This window comes from Acipenser ruthenus, chromosome 7 (genome assembly GCF_902713425.1).
Source record: "Acipenser ruthenus chromosome 7, fAciRut3.2 maternal haplotype, whole genome shotgun sequence".
NCBI classification, from domain to species: domain Eukaryota; kingdom Metazoa; phylum Chordata; class Actinopteri; order Acipenseriformes; family Acipenseridae; genus Acipenser; species Acipenser ruthenus.
The window spans coordinates 51,625,787-51,652,544 of record NC_081195.1 but is presented as its reverse complement, the minus strand read 5'-3'; the positions used below and the strand labels follow the sequence as shown (position 1 = coordinate 51,652,544).

The 26,758-nt window shown below is 35.4% G+C and overlaps 1 protein-coding gene across 6 annotated transcripts in view; it reads left to right on the top strand.

Moving 5' to 3' along the window:
- LOC117415597 (receptor-type tyrosine-protein phosphatase zeta-like) overlaps positions 1–26,758 on the top strand; it is a 60,448-nt gene that overhangs the window by 21,586 nt on the left and 12,104 nt on the right. For 3 of the 6 annotated variants that reach the window (XR_009329179.1, XM_034026147.3, XM_034026146.3), the window contains exons 3-15: positions 2,177–2,356; positions 2,659–2,810; positions 4,043–4,138; positions 5,811–5,877; positions 6,187–6,344; positions 9,915–10,065; positions 10,713–10,748; positions 12,518–12,702; positions 14,232–14,358; positions 16,378–16,433; positions 16,735–20,101; positions 21,974–22,118; positions 25,697–25,788. Coding sequence is in view for 5 of the 6 variants with exons in the window: in XM_034026147.3 (XP_033882038.2) it covers positions 2,177–2,356; positions 2,659–2,810; positions 4,043–4,138; positions 5,811–5,877; positions 6,187–6,344; positions 9,915–10,065; positions 10,713–10,748; positions 12,518–12,702; positions 14,232–14,358; positions 16,378–16,433; positions 16,735–20,101; positions 21,974–22,118; positions 25,697–25,788 (4,812 nt within the window). In the remaining variant the exon portion in view is untranslated. The remainder of the gene's footprint in view (positions 1–2,176; positions 2,357–2,658; positions 2,811–4,042; positions 4,139–5,810; positions 5,878–6,186; positions 6,345–9,914; positions 10,066–10,712; positions 10,749–12,517; positions 12,703–14,231; positions 14,359–16,377; positions 16,434–16,734; positions 20,102–21,973; positions 22,119–25,696; positions 25,789–26,758) is intronic. The other 3 variants (XM_059027250.1, XM_034026148.3, XM_034026151.3) reach the window with 2 other exon arrangements.

The window sequence follows — 26,758 nt, the reverse complement described above, 5'->3', positions numbered from 1 at the left end:
CACTGGAAAATGACACGTCTGAAGTTAAACAAGAAGAGTTCTGTATAATTTTCTATAAGCCGTTCTCCCAGGAAAATTGGTCTAATGTGTGATGATTTATTTCCATGTTTTGTCTATTCATGTTGCTTTTTCACTGACATACATTTTTTTGCAGTGCCAACTTTTGTAAGTGTTGGTATTCTCAATTAAAGACGAATGAGGTAAATTATTACAAACCAGGCAGGGCAGAGGGACTGCTGTAAAAAAAAAACAAAAAAAAAAACAGTAACCTATGCTGTGTTGTCTCCTACTCCCTCAGGGTGTATTGCATCTTTGTTCTTTTGGCATTCCATTAATTTGTGCATCTCATGTCTCCATCTGTCTGGACCACAGCTTGAATATATGAGCCATATATATTGTATTTACTAGGGGATATTTTTCTACAGTGGGTTATGACACAGTTATTTCATTTTCACTTCCTAACCTTGCTTGAGGTGCTGTTTAAGAAAATGCCCCCCCCCCCTCCTCCCCACACAAAGAGGTTGTTGTAATCTTTGTTAGAATAATAAAATAAAATAAAAGTTGAATTTAAAGATTGACAATGTATTTAAGTATGCAAATCAAATTGATACAGCATTTAAAAGGTATATAATATATCCAATAACAATACTGTGTTGTATAACTACATGTCACACCCTCTGAGTCAGCATGCTACATAACACAAAACATTATAACAGGAGTTAATTTAACTATTTAAATGTATCTATCTGGTTGAATTTTGAACATGCTGGTCTTTCTGTAAGATATGAGATATGGCACTGAGAGTGTGATGTAAACTGTGATCTTATAATAGGCACCATAGCCAGAGCTCTTAATGGACATGTGAGACAATGTTTTTATGTAGAAATATTGAGTCTTTACAGTGACTATGTAGTATAATATTCATGCATTTCATTCCGTAAAACCCACTCTCCGTCAGATAATTATAAAATAAAATAACACATTTGTTCATCAATGTTTACAATTACTACTACAGTTCATTAAAAAAATTGAACTATGAATGCATGAGACTTGAAAACATGTCAATTGTTTAAGACACCAGATACTTGAGCCAACGCCTGCTAGTGAAGCTGTATCTCTTCATTATGTTATGTTTGAAGTTTGAAACCATGGAAAAGGCTGTGAGGTCTTGTCACGTTATAAAACGTAATAGTTATGCAATTAGTCATACCATACCCTATATTTTTCCAAAATATATAGACATTGAAATGGTAATGTCAGCTTTTAGAGTACAATGGATGACCCTGTTATTTTAATTGTATTGTTAACAGGAAAAGATCATGGGGAGCAGTCACTGTCATGCCATACAATTGCTAGTCAATTCTCATAACTATTGTACCTTTCAAGCAATGCCCTTATGAATTAGGATTGAAATATTACCCACAGCTACATAACAATTTGTAAGTAAGTTAACAATATTTCGTTTTTTTAAAGGACCTCTTGTCATGTGTTATCTTTTAACGGTGTGCCTAAGGATGATCGTTCGTTCTACATTTTTGTCTTATATGCAGTAAATATACGGTAAGGGCAACTGTAGGGTGACCTCAATAACTCAGATCATAGTCTTAACCCCTGGGTTGTCCTTACTGGAATATTCGCTGGATGCAATGTGGGGATGTTGTATTGCCACTACTTGTGCCAGGTGCGATCCCTATTCATTTACATTAATATTCCTAGAACATTTTCAGTTGAGTTTAAGGTGCCAAAGGATGAAGCAGGATTGATGGTTATTCATAAAATCTATTAATATGTGTACAATACATACAGTAGCAGTATATTACCTGACAAAGGTGATGAATCTAGGCACTATCTGACAAATATGTATTGCTGTAATATAAATACAGTAGTACACTTATAATGAAGGAAAACAATCTATAATAACCTTTCAGTCAAGGAAGGAAGTAAGCTTGAGCACAGAAGGGTTGCGAGGCTGTGTATTTATCTGTGGATCAACTGAGTTTACATTTTATTTGATCTAATCTGGGCTATTTCAAAAGATCCAGTGAATGTATGAGAACAGCTTTTAAGGGTCATATATATTTTCCTGTTCGTGGTAGAGACCCACAAAATTTGTTTTTGAATTGTAGTTAAAAAAATCTTTTAAAATTCATTTTAATGTGTTTTGCAATCTTCACAGAATCATTAAACCAAAACAACTGGGGGAAAAGGTACCCATCTTGTAACAGTGCCAAGCAATCCCCAATTAATATTGATGAGGATTTCACTCAAGTCAATGTGAATTTTCAGAAACTAAAATTTGAAGGCTGGGAAAAGGAAACATCAGAGACAACCTATATACACAATAATGGTAAAACAGGTAAAGTATCAATTTTCTCTTTTTTTTCTAAAGTAGTTGAGACATAATCCCTTTCTTTGTTTAAAACAACAACAACCAAAATGCACCATAACTATTACAATGCAAAACACATCGTGTATAGCATGTGTCCCAGGTAAATTGAGCATGACCGAGAAGCCTAGAGTTAGGCCTGCATCCCTTGTGTAATATGTTTGTATAATGTGTACCCTTTTGGATGCTAACCTCTTTATCAGCATTTACAAAATCGAATTCTTCTAATGTACAATAAGAACTTTTAACATTGTTTTTCTTTTACTTCTCAGTTGAAATTAATCTGAATGATGACTATTATGTAAGTGGGGGAGGCCTTAAAACTAGATACAAAGCTGGCAAAATTGCATTCCACTGGGGGAAATGTAATGCAACTTCTGATGGATCGGAACATAGCTTAGAAGGACACAAATTTCCCTTAGAGGTAAGAATGGCAACTGTATGAGCAGGGGTGCAAATCGTTTTGAAAATTGGTGCTAAACTGTTTTGAAAGTTTAGCACCAGAGAGCCGACTGGTGCTATATATATATATAGAGAGAGAGAGAGAGAGAGAGAGAGAGAGAGAGAGAGAGAGAGAGAGAGAGAGAGAGAGAGAGAGAGAGAGAGAGAGAGAGAGAGAGAGAGAGAGAGAGAGAGAGAGAGAGAGAGAGAGAGAGAGAGAGAGAGAGAGAGAGAGAGAGAGAGATTGATAATTGCAAAGACATGTTTTGCGACCGTTTTCTGCAGTTAAACTTCACACACAACACAAACCTTCTCTCATGAGTGTGGGTGGGTCATGTGAGTATTCCAAACACAATAAGAAACTATCATTATCTATGGTGGCTAAGGAATTCAAAAATAAATAGACATGTCTACTGGTGCCGGAATTTAATTTTGCTGGTGCTATATGAGGTATCCTGGCGCTAGAATCTAGTGCCACAGGGCCAAATTTGCACCCCTGATGGTATTCTTTCTAATAATCAGAAGCTCTTTGTTTTTTAATTAGGCAGATTAATTAAGTCTTTGGCTACAATAGCTGACATAAAAATGACAGTTTAAGGTTTAGATTATGAGGAAGTTAAAAAAAAAAAAAAAAAAATTAAAAAAAAATATATTCACTTGAACCTGAATTATTTTGTACTTTTACAACTCTCAGTCCCAGAAGGTATTGTGGGTGTTTTCAGCGCCTTGATGTTCCATCATTGACCTATTAAAGCAGGAAGGCTGAGCTGCGAACTAAAAGCCGCAGTGCAATCCCGAAATTGAGGAAAAAAGGGCAGACAATTGTATCCACTAACAATGAAATATTAAATACAAAGTGTACCATAACATGCGCTTTTCTTATATTATACACAGATGCAATGTACAGTATCACATTAGATACTATTTGACATTCTTGATAACAGTATGTCTGCTGTGGTGTATGCAAAAACTGTAATAAATTAGTTGCTAAACCCTTTATTGCTATAAATAGAAACCAATTACGTTGTATTCTGAAATTATGCGTTTTAACTAGAATAGAATTTTTTAATTCTGTTTGGCTAAAATATACCTCATGTTTCTTTGTGTATATAAATGATGCTCATATATAGGATTTTTTTTTTTTTTTACAGTAAGCGGTAGTATTGTTGCATTGCATTCCAACAATAACTTTATCATTTTTTTTAAATATTATAGATGCAAGTCTTCTGCTTTGAAGCAGATACGTTTGAAAATATTGAAGATGCAATGAAGGATAATGGAAAATTAACAGCTCTATCTATTTTATTTGAGGTAATACAGTTTTTTTTATATTAACATATATCTATATATATATATATATATATATATGAGGATATGTGGCATTTTAGTCAATTTATCTAGCATTTCTGTATCTAATCGTAAACCTCTACTGCATAATAATATTAGATTTGTAGTGACTATATTACACTATCAATGCAAAACTATAAAGCTTACCATTGCAGCACAAGCTGTGTCTATACTGTAGATCCTAACAGGTGGTGCAGTGAATGCACTTTTTTTGTGACACGGTTGCTTTGTTTTTGTTTAAACACACACCTTTGCCCTATCACTCAGTTAAACCAACTCATATTTATACAGATGTTGTTGAACAAAGGACTGCAGGCAAACTTTACCATATTTGTAATGAGCCTGCAGAGCAGGTTTAGGTATGAAACACAGACCCGTGTCAGTTGATGTTGTGGTGTTTTACTTTTACTCCTGTAAAAGTAAAATATTTATATCACATGATAGTTTGTGCCTTTAGCATGAAATCAGTTGATGCTCGACTACAGTTCTATTCTGTAACATTGTGATTGACTGCATTATCTTAATAAAATGCAAAAAGAGTGTCTGATAAGAAGCAAGTGATTATGTTACTTTAGACTCTATTCCAATACTGTAGGACTGTACCTGCGGACAATTAGTCTGGCTTAGCGCATCAGACAGGTGACTTGAGGCTTAGCAATGTAAAATCTTCAGTCCGGACAACTTTGTTGTGGGCAATCCTTTGTACAACAAATTGGCATTACATTCTAAACATACTTCAGAGGCTTTGAAATAGTTTCTAAGAATGTAGGTGTAGATTAAGGTCTTGTCAAGTCCAGATGGGTGTATGACAAGCAGTATTTCTAAGACTGAAGGATGTTTTAGTGAAGTATGCAAATGTTAAAGTTAGTTCAATGTCATTGAGGGTGCTCAGGGTTATGACAGTGGGGATGAAGCCTATAGTGTTCTAGCTGAGTGCTGATGTGATCTGATTAGAATAGTGTGAGCTTTATTTATGTCCGTGTCTCATTTCTCATGGTTTTATATAAAATGGGAGGGTGGGGGGTTGATATCTAGTTACTATTGACAATAAACGGGAAGACTTATTTTTAAAGTGCTGCAAACAGGCACAACACTGGGCTTGCTACTGGGTCTCTGAAAAACTACTAACAGATCTGTAATTACATCACCAGTGTATGCATCCCACAGTTATACATGGCCGATTGCTAAAAGAGGTGACAAGATGAGAGGAGGGCAGTCCAAAAAAGGCTGCAGATCAGCAACTGTGCTTCCCAAAGAGGAGAGTGGAAACACAAAGATAATACTCCTCAGCAATACTGACCTCTCTGGCTGAGTCAGCTGAGTTGGGTTAAGGGCATTCAGATACATGGCTTACGGTTCCAGACAGGAGTAGCAACAGGAAAAATACAATTAAAAAGGCCCTTACGTATGCTGATTAACACTCGCGTTTGTCAACTCTTAGTTTACATCAGAGCGGTTCATGACCCGTGTGTTGTTAATTAGATTTTTTGGAGGTCATTGACACAAGAAGAACAATCTTTTTCTTTTTTTGTTCTTTTGATCTTACAGCAAAAAAACAAATTTTCTCTATATTATAGGTATTTTTTTATATGTACAGTGTATTAATGTTGTATAACTTTGCTTTGCTATTTTACAGATTGGCCCGGAAGACAATGAGAATTATAATGCAGTTATGAATGGTGTGGATAGTGTGAGCCGCTTTGGTATGTTCTATATTCCTTCAGTTTTGTTATGCAGTGTGCTCAAACGCTTGTTGAGGAGAATACAAGAAACTATAAACTAACATTAAGCAGATGATTTTTGTTTTTATTGGGGGGGGGGGGGGGGTTGTATTAATTTATTATACCAGTATTTTGTTGCTGTTTAATGTACTGTAGGTAGTTTACATGTTTACAAAATTGTGGCAGCCTTATTAATGAATAATGCATGACCAACAGTCCTTTGAAATTCTTAGGTGTATTTATCTATTATTTATATATATATTTGTTTTTACATTGGTGTCGTTATTTTAGGAAAGAATGCTGCTTTGGAGCCGTTTAGTATGCTAAGCCTTCTTCCAAACTCTACAGACAAATATTACACGTACAGTGGTTCTTTGACAACTCCCCCGTGCACAGAAAAAGTTGAATGGATTGTATTCAAGGACACTGTCAGTATTTCAGAAATCCAGGTAAGAGTTTCCATATGGATTCTGGTTAAAAGACACTAAGGCTGGGACCAAATCAAAACTTTGACAACCCGCTAATCGCACTTAACAAAACTGTATTTTATAGCATTTTCTTTTTTTTGTAAGTATCTTAATTCTTCTACTCATAAAAAGAAAATGTTATTAAGTACAGTTTTGTTAAGCGTGATTAGAGCATTGTCAAAGTTTTGATTTGGTCCCAGCCTAAGAAAGGAACCCATGAACTTAGATAATGCTGACATTTGTCTTTTATATATTACTTGTTCAAAAGTTTTAATGAAAAAAGAAAGTAAAAAAAAAAAAAATCTGTTTTAAACCAGTTTAGATTTCCAAATGGCACCACTCCTTTACAGGTGAGGCTTTTACCTGCAGGGCAAAACCTTACTTCAATAAAGGTGGAATTTATTTAGTCCGGTAAATCACAGGGTAAAGCCGCCGCAAAAGCAATTATAGCCTAAGGTTAATTCTTTGAATATTTTTAGCCACTATTATCTGGTTGTCATGCAAGTTTGGCATTATAGCTTTTAACGTCACAGTCAACATTAGTAACAGTGGAAATATTTTTTCAGTCCTAATTTGACTTAAACCTTTTAAGCATTTATGAGATTAACAGTGTACCCCTATAACTTACAACCAAAGACATTAAAAATATATCACATGACACTAGTATGAGCTTAATTTGGCTATAAATTGTTTGTTTATTTAGCAGATGCCTTTATCAAAGGTGACTTACAGAGACTAGGGTCTGTGAACTATGCATCAGCTGCAGAGTCACTTACAATTACATCTCACCCAAAAGATGGAGCACAAGTGACTTACTCAGGGTCACACAGTGAGTCAGTGGCTGAGGTGGGATTTGAACCAGGGATCTCCTGGTTAGAAGCCCTTTTCTTTAACCACTGGACCACACAGCCTCCTAAATAAATAAAAAATAAAAAAGAGTGAACAGTCCAACTAAAAATGTTTTTGAAAATGTTACTAGAGGTGAGCAAATCCCAGGTGGTCCTTGAAGCCATATATATATATATATATGTATATATGGGTATAATGTATATATATATATATATACATATACCCATTATTACCACAGACTCAAACCATTAATTTGGTAAGTTCCTGTAGCACAGCATCTTAACAAATAAACTCTGTGCCTCCTTTCAAAATTAAAATCTTAGTTCTAATTTTTTATTTTTAATAGAAAATATGTTCTGTTTCCTCTTTTCATTTAAACCCAGTTGTTTATCAAGCACTTATTTAATTAAATTGGAATATTTCTACTAGCTTACTTTATAATCAATACTTCTACCTGGCCTTTAAAATATAGCTATTATTTTTTATAGAGCGAACAATAAAAAAAAAAACATGGGGAAAACTCCTGTCTCTGTGATGCTTGAGAAACGGTGATGATTCATCTTTGAAGGGCATGTTTTATAAGCATGATGAAATGTTACCTTGGTTACTACAGTTAGTAGTAATGTCATTATTAAACATTTAACACTGTAGTGTTACATTAAAACAGTTAAAGTTGGAGCTTAGTAGCATACTAAATTGTGGAGTAAACACACTCTAATATAATATCTCAGGAAACTCAGTCTTGCATCCCTTAACTGTGATTTTAAGCATACCCAAAACAGAGCAGCATCTGAATTTCTAATATCTTTATAACCCCCTTGAGCAGGCACCATCAATATTTTATTACTCCTCCTGTGGAGAATATGATTAGATGTAAACTGAACACAGACACCTGAAAACATGCCCTCAAACAGAGTCTCATTTCAAAGTATAGAACATGCCTGGAGTCTACATGCCTGTAAAGTTCACCATATGCATATTATATATAGGGCTTGAGGTTTTATTTTTGATCACATGACGTCCCTTTAAACTTATTTTGAGCCGATTCTGTTTCCTAATTAAACTCAGAAAAAGCTGTTACAAAAAATGTCACTTGTTTTTACCTTCATACCTTGACTGAACCTGATTCTGTTTCGCTTAATTTTTATTTGAAACATACATGACAGATTACATTAATTGTTTGTTGCTGATCCTAATTGCCTAGTTTATCATTGTGCTTTTGTTATTTTCACTCAAAAAAACTTAAACCCAGTCTTTACTTAATCGTTTTCTCTTCACTAGGATGCAGAGACAGCGTAACAATTACTTATTAACATTTAAAGGGAGGTAGAGATTTGGGAAATAAAAACTGAAAAGTTCAAGCCTTAATGATATACTATAAGGAAAATAAATATGTTTTCTAAACAAAGATTAATAAGCAACACAGCCAGACAATATTTTGATACCTATAGGAAATCTCAGGCCTATAGAAGACTATATCCAGGGTTAAACAACACGTCCAAAACCAATTGAGATCCAACAGTAAATCCCAGCAGTAAAATACAAAACAGTATGGTCAATATGGTTACCTGTACATAGCACTGGGTATAGCACTCTCCAGTCCCCATTGCAAGAACATGAGGATAGATTCCATTTTTAACTGTAAAGTTCAAAGCAGACATGGCTTTTCCCCCAGTTTCTATGTGCCCTCTTATCTATTTACTCGTAGCAAAACTTTACATTGTGCTTCGTCATCTTTTTTAATTCCAAATACCAGTAGTTATGGATTGGTACGCATCCCTGTAAGGGTATCTTATATGTTTTGCATACCCACTGCTAACACACTTAGTGTGCTACTAATATCTCATAAACCATTTATAAAGACTCCTCGGGCAAAATCTATCGGCACATTTCACTATGACCTGTTGGGTCGAACAAGAAAAGTGAACCCTTTATTTGAAAAGATGCCCACACTGCAGTATCAGAAACCTTTTCAGGGAGTGACGTCAAATTTTCTGGGTTATATGAACCCTGCATGATTAATGTGTTGGTAACCATGACATTGACCTCTGGCTTAATATGGTTGTGACATTTAGGTCATGTTACACTTTGAGCAACTGTCTAAATGTTTGGTACACAACTCTCTGATTTTCTGCTGTAAGTTTCATTACCAGTGTTGTCCATTAAAAGTTAACCCTTTCACTGCTGCATTGCTTTAACCTCTGGACACATTAATGATACAGACCACATGCTTTGACTTAGTGTCTTTATAGTTTGTACACTGTTGTATTCAATGATTCTCTCAACAATACATTTCCATTTTAGGTGCTGTCTGATGAATATAAGCCGTTTCAGTGCCACAGTCTTTAAACCTCTGACCATGTTATTGATACATACCACTTGCTTTCAGACAGGATGTTTACAAACTGTATTCTATAATACTCTCAGTGAATTTCCATTACATGTGGGATCCAGTAGAAATTAACCCCTTCACGGACACATTGTATTTAATTTCTGGGAATATGAATGAGGCAGATCATTTTCACATTTCCATATTGCTTTATGTTTACAAACTACTGAATCAGATATGACCTACCCCTTAGATTTTTCTCCCCCCTTTCAAACCCTCACCAGTGACGCCACATACAATATGTTAGCAGATATACAGCCTAGTATTTCACAACAGACTTTTTAAAAATATTTTTTTTTATGTTTTTGTTTTAGCTGGAGATGTTCTGTGAGGTTCTTACTATGCAGCAAGCTGGATATGCTATGTTGATGGATTATTTGCAGAACAACTTTAGAGAACTCCAATACCAGTACATGGGACAAGTATTCTCCTCATACACTGGGAAGGAGGAGGTTCATACATCTGGTAAGTATAATAACAGGTTTAATACAAACCATCCATCCAGCAAAGGATGTAATAATATTATTGTTATAAAACGGCAGGCAGAGGATGCTGCTCTCTGATTGGTCAATCACATGTTCCACCCATTGAATCATTTCACAATATCATCACTGCTGGAGCCTCATCACAAAATATTGATAATGAAATATGAATCTGCTTAAAGATAAACAGAAACAAAAAGGAGATGGAGAAATTGAAGAAAATGGGCTCCATGCACCCCCCAATCCCCCCCCCCCATTATAATAAAGCATGTCCTGCTTCAAACACAGTACATAATGTCCATAAGGGGTTACAAAAAAATAAGGCATCCATCAGAAGCTACTGGCAAGCAAGCCATGAAGAAAGAAAGACTTGGTCTCATATACTTACTGGCAGTGTGGCAGCGAAGCAACAAAATTCAAACGGTCCATACTGCTAACTCCTCCCTCCACACAGACATCTGCACTGTCCTCTTTCAATAGCAACTGTTCTAAAAATCAATGTAACGTTCTCCAGCAAAATACAATTATATTACACAGTGCACACGGGATCAATAATTAGTTACTAGTTGTAAAGTAACAAATGTAGTACCTGTCAGCAGCGCTCACTGGGACATTCTTTTTTTAAAACAGCAGAAGGACGCACAAATGAAAATCATTCTGAAGAGTGTAAGTACCGAATGAGGTTGTTAATAAGTAACGATGATAAATGCTGTTTTGTAATTGAATGATGGTACTCCAGAGTGTTGTGATGTGCTGAAATATCACAACAGTGGGGTTAGAGGCACTCTACGGCATCGTGCCTCTTAACTCCCACAACCATTGTGATATTTCAGCACATCACAACACTCTGGAGTACCATTATTCTTAATTAGCCACTGTGAATGATTTCATGAAACCCCAGCCACTATTTTCATTGATTGTGAAAACGGTATTCCTGTACTTTGTAGCAAAATGTTACATGTCTAGTTTTGACTACCCTCTTGTGTTCAGGATTGGTAGATTGTTTCAGGATAATCTTAAAGGATGGGCACCAAAGGTGTCTGGTATGTGTGAGGCAGTAATTTCATTAGGATTATTATATAAAACTATTTAAAAGGAAAATATATACTTGTATGTGATATGCTATGTTTTTCCAATGCTTAAAATGTTTTTCTTTGACGAACACCTAAAGTTAAAAACAAAGTAATACTTAATATTACTTCCTTTTAGTACCACCTGGACATACGTGTTTAAAAATAGTTAATTTGTCAACCTTGCAAGTTTATTTGTCAACCTAACATTGGTCCACCTTACATATCGCTACAACTGTTTAAATAACGTACCTGTAATTTTTCTTTTCATTGTTAACATCCTGACAAATTTTTACACTTATAACTTTAAAGTCTGTTTAAAAACTCTTTTCAAAATGCCCGCTCTGCCCACATTGTCAAACAGGTAACACAGCAATAATGATCCATGATGTGATACAGAACAGAAAAGCCAGAGCACTTGTTATGTTTTTTTTTTTTTAATCGCTCTTCTTGCAGCAATTTAGAGAACAGATCTCAAGCCCCAGTGCACTAGAGAGGACATTTTGAAAAAAGCATTAAAGCAGAATTTAAAGTTAAAAGTGTAAAAAGTTGCCAGGATGTTAACAATGAAAAGAAAAATTGCCGGTACGTTATTTAAAAGTTGTAGCAACACATGAGGACGTTTAACGCATTATTTTTCGGATCCTCGCTACTTACTCTTTAAGCTAGAAGTGACGAAGAAGTCATTTTTTTGTTTGTTTTACAGGGAGTCTATAATAACAATAACTTTGTGATAAATACTCCTTGCATACAAATTAGCTTAACCTTATCTCACTTTTACATGCAAACTAGACTAACAGGCTGCATTTTTAATTACACTAGTTATTCCTTACTAGTTATTCTGAATAGTTCCCATGCATAAGTTATGTCTTTTCAAATATTTGGAAAGACTAATCAAGAACCCTCTTTGAATATGTCACATCTCAATAATTTGCCACATGAGTGCTTTGAACTGTTATGCAAAGTTAAGCTCTGAGGGTTGGGGCCAGTTGTTTACTGCAGTCTGACTTGGAAATATCTGTAAAACCTCTGAACCAAGCAGCTTGTATACAACTACAGTATGCAATAATAAAATACTACATACATTATAGGGGATCTGTTGTAATAATCTACAGCCTCTGTTTTGATCCTCCCTATCCACTGTATTTTTTATTGTATTTAGTGAAGTTAATAAGGGAAACATCAACAGGATTAAACAGGATTGTTAAATTAGAGTTAAGTGGTGTGGTATTTAGACCCATGTTGTTTTCTGTATCCCTGCAGTGTTTTTATCACATGGGGAAATAATCAGGTATTTGCTGGATAATGTAATAATAATAAAAAAAAGAAAAAAAAACATTAATATTTTTCTTCATCTACCTTAAGTTTGCAGCTCAGAACCACAAAATGTCCAGGCTGATCCAAAGAATTACACAAGTATTCTGGTGATGTGGGAGAGGCCACGGGCTGTGTATGATTCATTCATTGAAAGATATGCAGTGTTTTATCAGAGACTTGAAGGAGAACACCAAACCAAGCATGAACACCTGACTGATGGAGACCAGGATATGGTAATGTGATGTTCTTTACGCTTTGCAGAATAAAAGAAGGAAAGTTTGGTTTTGTAACATATGGCTTCTGAGACTACATGATAAAGTGGTTTTAGTTTAACTAAAGTGTGCACAGTTGCAAAGGGAGAGATCAATCAAAGACATTTTTACAGGATAGTAAATTACATTACGTCCCCAATTAATAAAAAAAAGTTTAAGGTTTATACAATGTATACAGTTCTGTGACACACATTCAGTGTCTTCTAGTTAAATGTTTGTCAAAGAATTGTATGTTTCTTTTAGTAATACTACATATTCCAAACATTGAGTGTTTCTATAGTTGTGGATGAAGTTTTGTAAATAGTCCATTAAGGGGCTGATGTAAGGAAACAATTGCAATAATCAATCAATCAATCAATATTTATTTTATATAGCGCCTTTCATAGTGGACCACCATCACAAAGCGCTTTACAAGATAGTGAGGAACAATGTATAATACATTAAATACAGTGAAATACAGGGCATCGTGCATTAAATACAAACAGTAAAACACAATGCAAATACATTAAATGAGGGTTGCAATGAGCGCCGTCTGTGCATCGGCCTATTTTGATGCTGCACTTACAGTCCATCAAAATGTTGTGTCGATGTCATAGGAAGGGCAGCAAAGTCCTCGGCGCACAGGAAGATAAAATAAAAGTTTTCCGAGGAGGAGTCCTTACGGCTGAGGTCACTCAGCATGAAACTGAGTTATTTGGAAAAGCCTCAGCCAGTATCAGTTATGCTACCAGAGGCCATATGGCCCTCTATAGTGGAGAAAGTCGATGCTGTCAGTGCTACCAGGAGGACAGTCAACCAGGTGATGAAAAGGTGAAATTCAGCTATTAGGTCTAGGATGGCCTGCGGAGTGAGACGATAACACCTTACCACCGCATCCTCCAGCATCCCAAATAAAGTTACCCCGAGTTTGGATATACAGGGTCTTCTCCATTTTGCCCTTCTCCTCTGAAGGTTTTCCAGACTGTCCTCAACAAGAGCTAAGTGTCACCACATCAGTAAGTATACCACAGCAGCCATCCTGAGGCCAATGACATGTCTCTGAAAGTGTGTGGTTTTATACAGCTCCTTGTAAGAGGTGCAAAGTTTTTGGAGGGTCAGCAATTGCCCAAGTGCAAGGCAAAATCCTTACATCTCATTATAATGTTTGCACCCGCCTGGTATTCCAGGACCCCGCCCAATTCCATTTTATTTTCTTCATTTGAATACAGTTCAATATCATTTAAATGGATTAATAATGGCAAAGTGCTAATTTGGTAGCCCATTCTTTACATATTCCGCATTTTTGGTAGCCACTAAAGTCCCACTTTACGACTGCTAAACACGGTTTGCGCATGCAAAACACAGATTTTGGCCGCAATATAGGTATGTTTTGCAGCCGCAAATCACTTTGCACATATCCTTACATCAGCCACTAAATGTTGTTTTCTTGTTTTCTGAACAATCTGAAATTTCTCTAAATTACTAAAATCCATGGATTTTTTTTTTTTTAGGGTGCTATTATAAATGATTTGACGGACAATGCAAGTTATGTAATCCAGGTGGTTGCTGTGTGTTTAAATGGACTATACGGGAGACACAGTGATCAGCTGATAGTTGATATGCCTTTGGATGATCCTGGTAAGCTTGACCGTATCATGCAACATTTTTATATGATTTATTTTGTTACTTTTTGAGATAGAAAGCAAAAGCTACAGGATTGCAATGCATCCCCATTATTCCTTTGCAAACCAGTTTCTGTCTAATCAGGGTCTCATTTATGTTCTAAAAATATATGCAGCCAAGGATTTGTACACTTAAAAGTGTATTAGAGGTGTAATTTCAATTTCAAACTGAATATAACAATTTGAAACTGCATATGATTTTTTGAAATAAATATCTTCTAAATGAATGGTGGTGGGATTCCCCTTGATTCTTAATGTTTGATTTTCAGCAAGGCACCATGTTTGTGTCGCATGCATATTTGTCCTTTAATCAGTAATAATACTTTTACATTTAAAATGTGTTCTGAATATCAATAGTATTTATTTAGTAATATGTGATTTTCTCCATATTTACTGACATAAAAAGATGTTTAGGACATAAGATTTCAAGGCTTGTCTTTGTCTATCGTCCATTATTCTGTGGAAAAATAACAACGTGCGTCTGTATTATGCACATTTTGTTGGGTTTTATTTGTATTTTTGGTCACATTCAAGGATTTTAAAATTACATTACACTGTAAATGTCTATTGAATGTATTATGGTGTATACACAGACTTCCTGTTTCTTGAATCGCTTGAATTTTGAAAAACTGTTACTACCTATTTTCTTGCTCAAAGCCAATGCATGTGTCAATAGTATTAATATTGTATTTTATTCTGAATGACTTGCTTGGAACTTTACCAGTATATATATATATATATATATATATATATATATATATATATATATATATATATATATATATATATATATACACACTGTATATATATACAGTATAATGAAATAATATATATATATATATATATAATATTACATTGAATTATGTACACAGTGTACACAGTGATGATATGTAGCACATACACTGTAATTGTGCCTGCCTTGGTGTAATATACAGTACTGTATGTGCCCATGTGAGTGTTCGTATGTAAACTGCTACATTCTTCTTCACCAGTCATTAGTTAGGATGTTAAATATTTAATCATTTTCTTCAATGGCTCACCATCAGTAGTTCTACTAAGAACCTGGGGAATCTTAACAACATTTTCTCTAGTATAGTCACACCAACAAAGGTAAGAGCAATTCATTATATTTTCAACAAAAAAAAAAAAATACACTGTACCAACTTAAGCGACATGCATTATATTTGCAATATTTACTAGGAATACCCTACTGATATTACACTCACATTATTTATCTGTTATATGGTGACATACAGTGGTGTGTCTAGTTTAATTGATTGAATAGTGTTATAAAGAAGGAAATAGCATAGGTCATAGAATCTACCTGCTAGAATTAATATTACCTCAGTACTACAAATCTGTAAAATTATATTAATAATTAATATCGTAAAGAACATAAGTTGTTAGAATGTTGTGTGATTTGCTAAAAAGGTTGTTAAACTAATAAACTCACATAACTTTCACAAAGGCACTGGAATCTACAATATTTGTAAAAAGTAGATTCTTATGGAAACAGAATTTAGTTGAATTAATTATTTACTAGATTTATAAAAATAATATACATTTTTGTAATAACATAATTAAAAATTACAAGAATGGCTGCTGAAATGTCCCCAAACTTCGAGTGCCAAGTGCTACAAAATTGCCTCAATTCAGCCATTACTTTTCTGACTAAAAAGTACCAAATATACACATTTGGTATGGTATGTATTTACAGTCAATATATATATATATATATATATATATATATATATATATATATATATATCTATTTCAGGGAAGGTATCTGTTATAATGTCCTTGTATAAGAACACCACCATGGAAAACCTCAGACTCAAGATTTAAAAGACAAAATACTGTAGTATTTTACTTTGATTTTACACTAATAGCTAGAAAACTCCTAACTGGATTTCTGTTTCTGAGCTGTAAGCTCAGATCCATTTTTTTAAAGTTTATTTTTTTTATTATTTTTCAGAGATTGACCCCGTTATTGATTTTAATGACACTGAAGATGCAACTGATGAATTTGAGGTAAAAATTGGAAACTGGCTTCTATAACAAAATAACATGCTTACCAAAGACAATTAATTGTTTAAATACAAGATGAAACCTTTCATGTTCTGGTCTTCTGTGATTGAATACTTGTATAGTTTATATGCAATCTTCAATTGTGTTTTTAATTTATATATTTTGTTAGTTGCATGATATTAATCCAGGTTGGCACAAGCATTGTTAATTTGAGACTAACCTGACCATCAGCCCTGGATGGACCAGCCTCTTAGGAGGTAATTAAGAGTTCAGTCGATTTGCTCAGTTCTTTTCATTTCTACAGGCGGCATCAGACACACCAGTTACAAGTGCTGAGAACCGGACAAATGTGGTCAGTGAGAAAACAGAAACAGTAAGGCCTACCACTGTAGCACCTGAAAGCGAGAAGAAAACAAGACCCAGCAATGCTGTCACCAAAGACTATTCTGTTGAAAGCTATGTGGAAGTGAGTACAAGAAATACACCTGAAACCGAAGAAACGTACTCTTTGGCCAGTGAGACTTCAGCAACTGACAGGCTTGCTGACTTTTACCCTGAGACCAAAACTGTAACATCACCTACTGAGAAGGATATCACTTTCACCGAACCAGGGAAAATGCTTGAAGGTTATGATACCTCTACATCCTTCCAACATGAAGATGACATTTTTACAGATGCCGAAACAGGACCCCAAGCAACAACCATTAGTCTGCCCAAGTTTACAACGACCATCTCAGATGCAAATGTAACGCCCTATGTCACGGAAGCATCAGAAGACATAGAAACCCCTGCAACTCAAGATGCTGTCGGAATGTTCCCAGTAAACTTAAACAACACTGTTGTTACTGATATTAATTCTGAAGATGTTGCAAATTCTACCAGCTATGAGATTTCACCCAAAACTACAGATTTTGAGGGTGACACCTTTGGCAACGCCACAGCTCCTCTTGTTAGTTCTGAGGTGCCCTCTGATGGTGAGATTCGTTATAGTGATACAAGGGATGAAGATACACGTCATGTAACCACTCCTTACACCAGTGGTGAGATGGTTTTTCAGGGTACTTCATTTCCTAAAGGTTCATTCAGTCCTACCTCTGAGGTATTGCTGTATTCTACAAGTTCGGGGCCAGGTGTCCAACAGCCATCTACTTCTGCTGGCAGTGAAGTTCTCTCTCAGACAACTCAACCGGTATTTAATGGTGAGATTCCACTTCAAACTACCTCTGGCTCCCCTCTTAGTGACATTTTCCTCCACTCTGACCCAGCATTGTTTGATACCCAGATGTTGAATCAAGCTACCCCTGTTGCTTCTGATTATCCAAGTTCCCTGCATGTCACTCCTGTATTGCCCAGTGTTGATTTGTTGCTTCAGCCCACCCTTCCTTCATCTAGAGATGTGTTGTCTGAAAGCCACACTGCTCCCACTGTTGACTTGCTTCTTAGTAGTATTGGCTTTTCTCAGAGAGATGTGTTTCAGCAAGCTACACCTGAAGCTGATAGAGTGCCCCTGCATGCTACACTGATGTTGTCTGATGGTGATCTGTTTCTTCAGCCTACCCTCGCTTTCTCCTCCAGCATGTCATCTGCTCAGGCTACCCTTGCTTTAACTGAGACCTCTGTGTTTGACAGTAAGACTGAGACTTTTAGTAAAAGTAAAATGGGTTCCAGTGACAGTGTACTGTCTCATGCAACATCTATGACCAAGGTTGATACAGTACTTATGCCTACCTTAACTTTATCTAGTGACACCCTACCCCTTCAAACTTTACCTGATTCACCTGGCACTTCACTATTATTTTCTGACTCTGACTGGAGATTTCTTCAAGTTACTAAATCTTTCACCAGTGCTACTGAACATGAAACCGCTATGTTTTCCAGTTTTGATTCACCTGTTCAGTCTATTCCTTTATCCAGTGATGTTACTCTGACTGTGGCTTCTCCTACCTTCACTGGTAGGGAGTCGCTTGTTTCTTATGCTGTGGGTTCTAGTGAAAGTCAAATAGTGGGTCAAACTAACCATACTTTGGTCTATGCAGAATCTGTATTAACAGGTGATATGTTTTCTCAACTCCCCCGTGCTAGTAAGGATGTGACACTGCTTCAAGTTCCCGCCTTCACTTCTGTTCTAAAATTGACCACCCCTGATTCTACTCATATGCTTCACACTGACAGCAGGACTCAAATTAACCCATCGCACTACAGCAGTACACCTTTTTTATTGCAAGACACACTGCTTCCCTATTCTAGTGATACAGCCTCTCAGGTGGGCCATGTCACCGCTACTGATGCACTTGCTGACAGCACTGGTAACTTCTCTGACAGCTCACCTAATGATGCTTCTGCAGGTACAGCCACTTTAGCACTTCAGCCTATGCTTTCTCTTCATACTGTTTTTAGCACTAGCACTGAACAATTATTTCAGGGGACATCTTTTACATTAAGCACAGAAGAATTGCTGCAAGCTCCCATTTTCACTCTCAATAACAAAGCACTGCTAGATCCTGCCTCAACATTATCCAGTGATACAGTTTCTCATGTGTCTGATGGAGGCCTTAAAGACAGTGAGGCATTTCTGCATGATGCCTCTACAGGTGTCTTCAGTCAGATGTATTTTACAGTTGTACCAGATGTGAAATATCAGACATCAAAGCTGCACGCTACCTCTACACCCACCATTGACAATGTACCACCTGCACCTTGCAAATGTGTGTCAAGCTGTCATGTTTTAATAGAAGATCCAGCTCAAAGTACAACTGGTGTGACCAGTGCAGATGGTTCTGTTTGGTTTGCTGTTTCTGATAGCATTATACATCGTCAAGCAACCTCTTATCAAACTGTGTGGCAGCATTATAGTACCCCTGTCTCCTTGTCCCACGAGCTGCCAATAGATTCTACCCCTGTATTATCTATTGATGATGTATCAATATTACCCACAGAATATTTAGGCACAGTGGATTCAATCAGTAGCTTGGGTAAAAACGAGGTGTTTTCCAGTGATGTGCCTGCTCCGGTTTTTCCTGTTTCTGAGCTCCACTTGTCTATTGATTCTGATAGTGATACGTACATTTCTATTACAGCTGCCACAGCCAACAGTAAGAGCCCAATAACGCTCATCTCTTTGGCAACTCCCTCATATCCCTATTCAGTTTTGTCTCCCACTGTCAGTCCTGATATTGAATCCAGACCCCCAGTTACTGAGGATGACCAGTTTGTAAGCAGTGCTTCTAGTCCATCACTTGATATAGAATCTCAGGAAGAATTAGAACAGGAGCAGGAAAGGCAGACATCCACTACCACAAGGAACCAAAGCAGTCAAAATGTTACATCTGAATTAATTACACGTTCCTATGCAAAGACAGCTACAACTAAAGCACTTGCTACATCAGACCCAACGCTGAATGAAAATTATGACCTGGAATTGACTCCGGCCTCAGACACACTGAATGGGAAACAACATTCTTCTCCGTTCCCATTTGAAAATGATAATCAGACTGATCGTTTTGAAGAAAAATCAACCACAAAAGACTCTACAACGTGGACTTTAGGCAACACAGATGAAGAAAGTGGTTCTGGTCAGGGAACCTCAGAGAGCCTCAACGATAATGAAACATCTTCAGATTTCAGTATTCCTGACTACACTGACAGGGACTCAGAAGGTACAGCTGATGCAGGTAAAGCAGACTTATTACCAAGAGTGCTACAGCCCTATGCACCGTCTTTAACTAGTGGGATCGCTGCAGTTGTGTTCAATGTTTCTGAGCCAGATTAGTCATGATACAGTTTCTGGCTGCTGGAAAAAAAAAATGCATGATGCCACTAAACCGTGAATGTCTGCACACTGGGTATTGGAATTACTAACCTATGTGTCCCCGTCAACAGAAATCTAAAATTCATTTATATCCCTGTCTGTGACATGGGTAAGGTAAGGATTGGGGGTTATGTAGTCATATGTAGTAACATCATGTAACATGCATCAAACTTAAAAATGACTACCATGACCTCTTTCAGTAGCCAACCTAATAACTTCATAGTCGTTCATAGTGTCAAAATGCAAAAAAGCTTAAATATGGATTCAAACAAAAAACAGCAAAGCCTGTGTTCTGCAATGCTTTTTTTGTAGTCCATTTCTATACCCTGTGTAGTTCATTATATATGCAGTGTATGAATACAAATCTTACATTGGAAACCCGGTTGCAGTAGGATTATAAAATATGGTGATGTGCCAAGTATTTGCTAAATAACGGTTATATAAAGCTTTTAACAAACACTAATTTGCCACATTTAAACTTATGTCCAATCATTACATTTCTTCAGGTCTTGGGGTATGTAATATACTTTATTTATTTATTTATTTATTTATTTATTTATTTATTCTGTTTTATTAGAGAGAAAAAAATGAAGACAACCCGTATACAAGGCTTTTACAATGATAATGTATACCCAACATGTGCTGAATTAGGTGTGCAACAAATGTCCAGTAGATGGTAGCAAAATCCTAAAAAACACTTTAGGCAATAGAAATCCACTAGATGGCAGCAGGCTCCTTCCACACTCAATGCACACTACTGACTAAAGCTGACAGGTACTATAAAGACACTAACCCACTCATCATTACTCTGGATTCATTAAGCAAATCATTTATGCCCTGGCATTCCAGAGGTTTCAGTGGAGTTCAATCATTGTGTATGAATTAGTGATAGAAGATGATAGAAGCATGCCTGCCTAGAGTTATCTGTGGGGTGATGGGTGGCTTAATTAACCTTTTTGTGTGTACAGTAGTGTTTTGTCCTAACCTACAACAACAAAGTGCAATCCCAACATCCTATTAAACCTGCATGTGTCCAATTTAGCCTTCTTTCACAGTTAGGCTTTAACAGTCATTTATGATCCCATTTTGTGGTTACACTTGCTGGATGCATGCTCAACAAAATGTTTCTCTGAAGCCGTGAGATTTTTTTATTCACTTGTTAATGAATAAAAAATCACTTTTAGGTAAGAATTTTAAAATTATTTATTTAAAAACTAAAAATAATTGATGTTTGATGCATTACTGTTATTGATTGTTGGTGTTTAAAAATGTTTTTTATACCATACAAATGTTTAAAACCAGGTAATTAGCCAATTACCTGGTTTTAAAACGTTATATTTTGCATTTACTGATACAGTACATTTAATTAACCAGGTTCTGGGTAAATTGCCATTTTCAATTTAGAAAAAGCAGTTAACCTTCTGTTTATTCATCTTAATGAAAGCACCTGTACAACAAATATTGCTTCAGCAGTTTTTGTCTCTCTCATTTTACATTGGGTGAACCATTATATAGATTGTTACTTCAGTTTTTTTAAGGTAAGTTCTTAATGAATGTTTGCATGTCTGCTCTCTTTCTGTTCTTAATCTCTACTCACAAAACATTTTAACTGGTTTGCAAATGGTAGTATACAATTTTTGTGTATGAGAAGGCAAAAATATGTAAGTAAATGCAGTGCTGAAAAAATGAAGGTTAACCTTTAAATGTCTAAAATGTAAATGTTCTACACCTACAGAAGCCAGCAACAGCAGCCACGAATCCCGCATTGGTCTAGCAGAAAGTGTTGAAAAAGAGAAAAGGGCAATTGTCCCTCTGGTGGTGGTGTCAACTCTCACCTTTCTCTGTCTAATGGTGCTAGTGGGGATTCTCATATATTGGAGGTAGGTTCTCATTTACAGCACAAGTAAAACATTTTTTTAAAGCTGTTTGATGGCACTGGTTACATTTTTCTTTACTAATTATTGTGACCTTTAAAATTTTTAATTTCCAGGATAGGAGAATATATAAAACTAAAAGTGGCCCAATCTGTTTATTCTTATCACTGTGAGATTTGAAACTTAAAAAAAAAAAACAAGTGTTCTATTAAGTTGTTCTAAGCATCTGCACATCTAAATATTTCAGCTGTTTTAAATATTTAAAACAGGACTTGCCTGCCTGCCTGTTTACATGCTTTTAAAAACAAAAATACCACAAGACATTAAAAGTGCATTCTCTATACCCATCAAAGCATTCCATGGCAATGCATTGTAAGTTTAACTGTTAGGTGGCAGTCGTTTTCATTTTGTGATGGCTTATCAAATCTTTCACACACAAACCCTATAGATCATAGTGTTATATTACTAGGAACCACAGTATAAATACTGATATTGTGCAAAATGAAATAGTGATGTTTTAGCTTTTAAATTAGCTTCAGTAGGAAGCTCTTAACCCCCCAATAATGGAAAGAGATTCTGAAAATTCTTGCAAAATAATTTTAATTGACATTTAACCATGGTTTTAATAAGCAATTTTCTATTAGCTGCAGAAAATGGAAAACATGTCCCTATGTTAAACAGCCAAATGATAAGCTGAAACTAATGTATTATCATTTTCACTTCATTCGAGACAGTTAAATTAAATATATATTAGCACTCTCTGTATGAGCTGTACCAAATCGCTGTCATGTGCTTTCCTTGAAACATTGGTAATTATTTTAGATTTTACATCAGAAAATTAAAAAAAGAATAGTTTCATTTTCATTCTTCTTTTAATTCTAACATTTCTAAATTAGAATTTTTCAGCAAGGTGGTTGATCGTTTAGTAATTGTGCTACGTTGCTTAACAATGCTAGATTGGTTTTGTATATAATTGTAAATTAAATAATTATAGTGGCTTTTAGTTGCAGCTTGTGTGGTTCAGAGTTTGCCTTTAAGCACTGGCAAGTTATGTATTCTCAAGGCTTCCTTATCGGGACTACTTTTTCACTACAGTATAAACTGACCCACAGTTGCTGTTGAGTGTACTGATATCCATACTGAATTAGTAGTGTAAAACTGCATGTCATATTATAGTAATAATAAGGCCTGTTTTTAGTATTAATATTAATGTCTAATATCATTTTTTAAACAATTTATTACACTTTTATAGATGCTTTATTGTTGTTTTATAACAGATCAAGTGTTACCGCTTTTTCAGAATATCGTTTTTAACAATAATTAAATCTAAAATTGGCTGTATGCTTTGATCTGTAGTTTACAAAGTCTATTTAGAACAGGGGTGTCAAACTTAGTTCCTGGAGGGCCGCAGTGTCTTCTGGCTTTCGTTCCACCCGAGCTCTCAATTACTTAATTGGTCTAATTACTTGATTAGCTGGACAATGTTTCATCGGTAGTGTACTTTGAATTAAGTGCATTTTTTAAATCATCAACTGTAGAAGACCTTGAAAAATATGAAAAATGTCAAATTGAACACACAATTAGATACATTATGTTAATTGAGAGCTTAAGATGAAATTAAAAGCAGAAGACCCCGCAGCCCTCCAGGACTGCAGTTTGACACCCCTGATCTAGAACATTTTAGAACATTTAGTACATTTGAATTCCCTATTTTGTGCACCAGAAAGAATCTGAATTTCTGTATGCTGAATGTTCTCCACGTTGTGGTTACATGCCAAGTCATCTTGAAACCATATATTTGAGGCGCCTATTTCATTGGTCTGAACAAGAGCGGATTTGTATATCACCATCCTTTAAATCACTAATAGGCCCTTCCCTGTTGTTTCGCATACAGAATATGCAATATTTATCCACCTCTCTGTAATAACAAAAAACAATTACATTTCTTTCATGTCGTATGTGTAAATGTTTGTTTTTACTGAAAGAGGTCTGAAAAATTCATGCAAATCATTATGTCATACATTTTAGAGTCTTGATTTGGACTTGTAAAATGGATTTTGTGCTGTTGTTTTAGTAATCCTGAGCATGTTCAGTCATTGTTCTTCTCAAATGACATTGTGCATTTTGTAACCCAATCTTTTAGTGATGAAGGCAAGATTGAATCTGGAACTAAATGTTTTGAGAAATCTTTGAATGTAATCCTTTTTGAGATTTTTATATTGTTGAAAACACATACATAGGTCTGTCACATGGCTTCTTTTCATGATTTTATGGGAGCTGTCGACCTTGTTTTTTTGTTTTGTTTTGTTTTTGTAATGGCTTGTGGTTCTTTTATTTTGGATCAAATCATTTTGTTTTACCAGTTATATTTGACTTTTTTAAGCATCCAAATCTGTCATCAACTAATAAAAAGTGGAAATCATTTTGTTCATTGAATATTGGTTACACTAACACTAAGAAAAAAAAATGAAAAAAGGTTAATGTCTTGAACTAGAACATAGATATAACGCACCAGTACGTGGATTCCAGTCTTTAGCATTTACCAACATACTAATACTTTATGAGTGTGTCTTGTTGTAGTGTAACATACTGTAATCACTTAATAGTACAATTAGAATATAGCATGAAAGAGAAATAATCATTCTATAAAACATGAATATTTTAGTTTGTTGTTCGTGACTTGGAGTTAAAGAATACTCAACACAAATGTGCTTGACTGCAGGAAGATCATTTTGTATGATGAATTTTTCCATATAAATCCATTCCTTCCTTGTGGGAAAACCTGGAGATGAATAACTATCACAGGGTGGACAGAAAATAACACCTTGCAGCAATTATAATCATACTTACGTTGGAAGTGCACACATTAAATAGTTGGATAAAATGTATATCGTGAAGACACAATGCATTAAATATATAATATAACAATGATTAAAATCAGATAATGAAAAAATGAGGTGCCTACACAGTAATTACAGTAAGCTATTGCAGCTACTGTATGGTAACCTTTTCCAAACAGCTGCTTAGAGCTCCTGCAATGTAATGCTAGGAAAAAAAGTGTTTTTTAAACAGCTTTTTTTATATTTTAAATGACATTTTAAGTTGGTTGCGTAATTTAGACTACAGTCCATTAAATTGTTTTAGATATTTAAAATATGAAATACATCCAAACGGGAGAACTGAGACAAGGTTATAAATTAGTCTGTCCACATGGAATTCAGTTTGAATCTGGATCAGAGCGGGATTGTGCCTCATTTGATTCAAGCCACCTGTTCAAGCTCATGTCAGCTTGTCAAGAAATAATTGATTGTACCTGAGAATCTGTATTTAGGATGTCTGATATTTGTTCTTTCTTTTGCTTCAAATACAGGTAACTAAGGTTAATACAAGACGGCAAACAATGCAAAAGATAGCTTTGCTGCCTTACAGTAAATGAATTTAGGAAATGGTTTATTTTTTAATATTTAATACTGACTTAGTTATGTGATTATAACAGTCTCATTATATATTTATATAGATTGCAGTATTGTACAGCTATAGTTTTTTTTTTAATGTTTTAAATACCGGTTATTTGCTTTTTCAAGGAAATGCTTTCAGACGGCTCATTTTTATTTAGAGGACAACACATCACCTCGAGTGATAACAATACCATCAACACCAATCCTCCCCGATTCAGGTAATGAAATTGTTTATTCATCAAATATGCTTTTTTTGTCAGCAAGAGAAGGTAGCTTAAGAGGTTTGAACAGAGGTCATTTTCATTACAGCATATAATATCATAAGTCATTTTTGGCACACTTTATATTAACCTGGCACAATTGCCAATAATTGCAGAGTAATTAATTAGGTAATTACTATACATGAACCTAATATAGTAAAACTTCAGTTTCCATAACCACAAGCTCCTAGTGGGTCTTGTGTGAATGTATCTAAAATACATTTATTTATTAAGTTTGACAAAGTTTGTATGTTTGATGAAAGTATCTGTATTGTTGGAACTGATGTTGCTACAGCACATGTAGCTGTTTTTTTTCAGTCATGTGACGAAAATATACCACCTATAGTTCTGTTTATTTATGTCCATATTTCAGAAGAAAATGAAGGCCTCAATGGCACCTGTTGTTTTGATGCATTGCCTTCTCTTTTACAGTTATGTCCTGGTCCCCTTGACACCACATTAGCTGATCTATTGAACCATGGGCATGAAAGACAGTCTTTCCATTTATTGTCTCTCCACCCCCCCCCCCCCCCCCCAACCCAACCCAACCCAACCCAACCCAACCCAACCCTAACCCTAACCCAGTCCCTGTTTTACTGTTTTGATAATGGCAATGGAAGCCTTACAAATATAAACATTTATTGTGCAAGACACTGACATTTTACATTTGTATTTGCATGCTGTTTTTTCTACTCCTTCATAAGAAGTAATAAACATAAAATGACCATTTCTCAGTTTGCTAAAAAGATGGAAAAAAAACTTCTTTCCAAATAAACCAAGAATGTTCCAGCATTTGGATTAACCTAATTATTCTTAATTTTCATTGCACAATGTAAATGATTCACCACATTTCCATTTTAATTATTCACATCTGTTGTTGGAACAGATGGGTCATTTTATATATGGCGTTCCTCCTGCTAACTGCAGC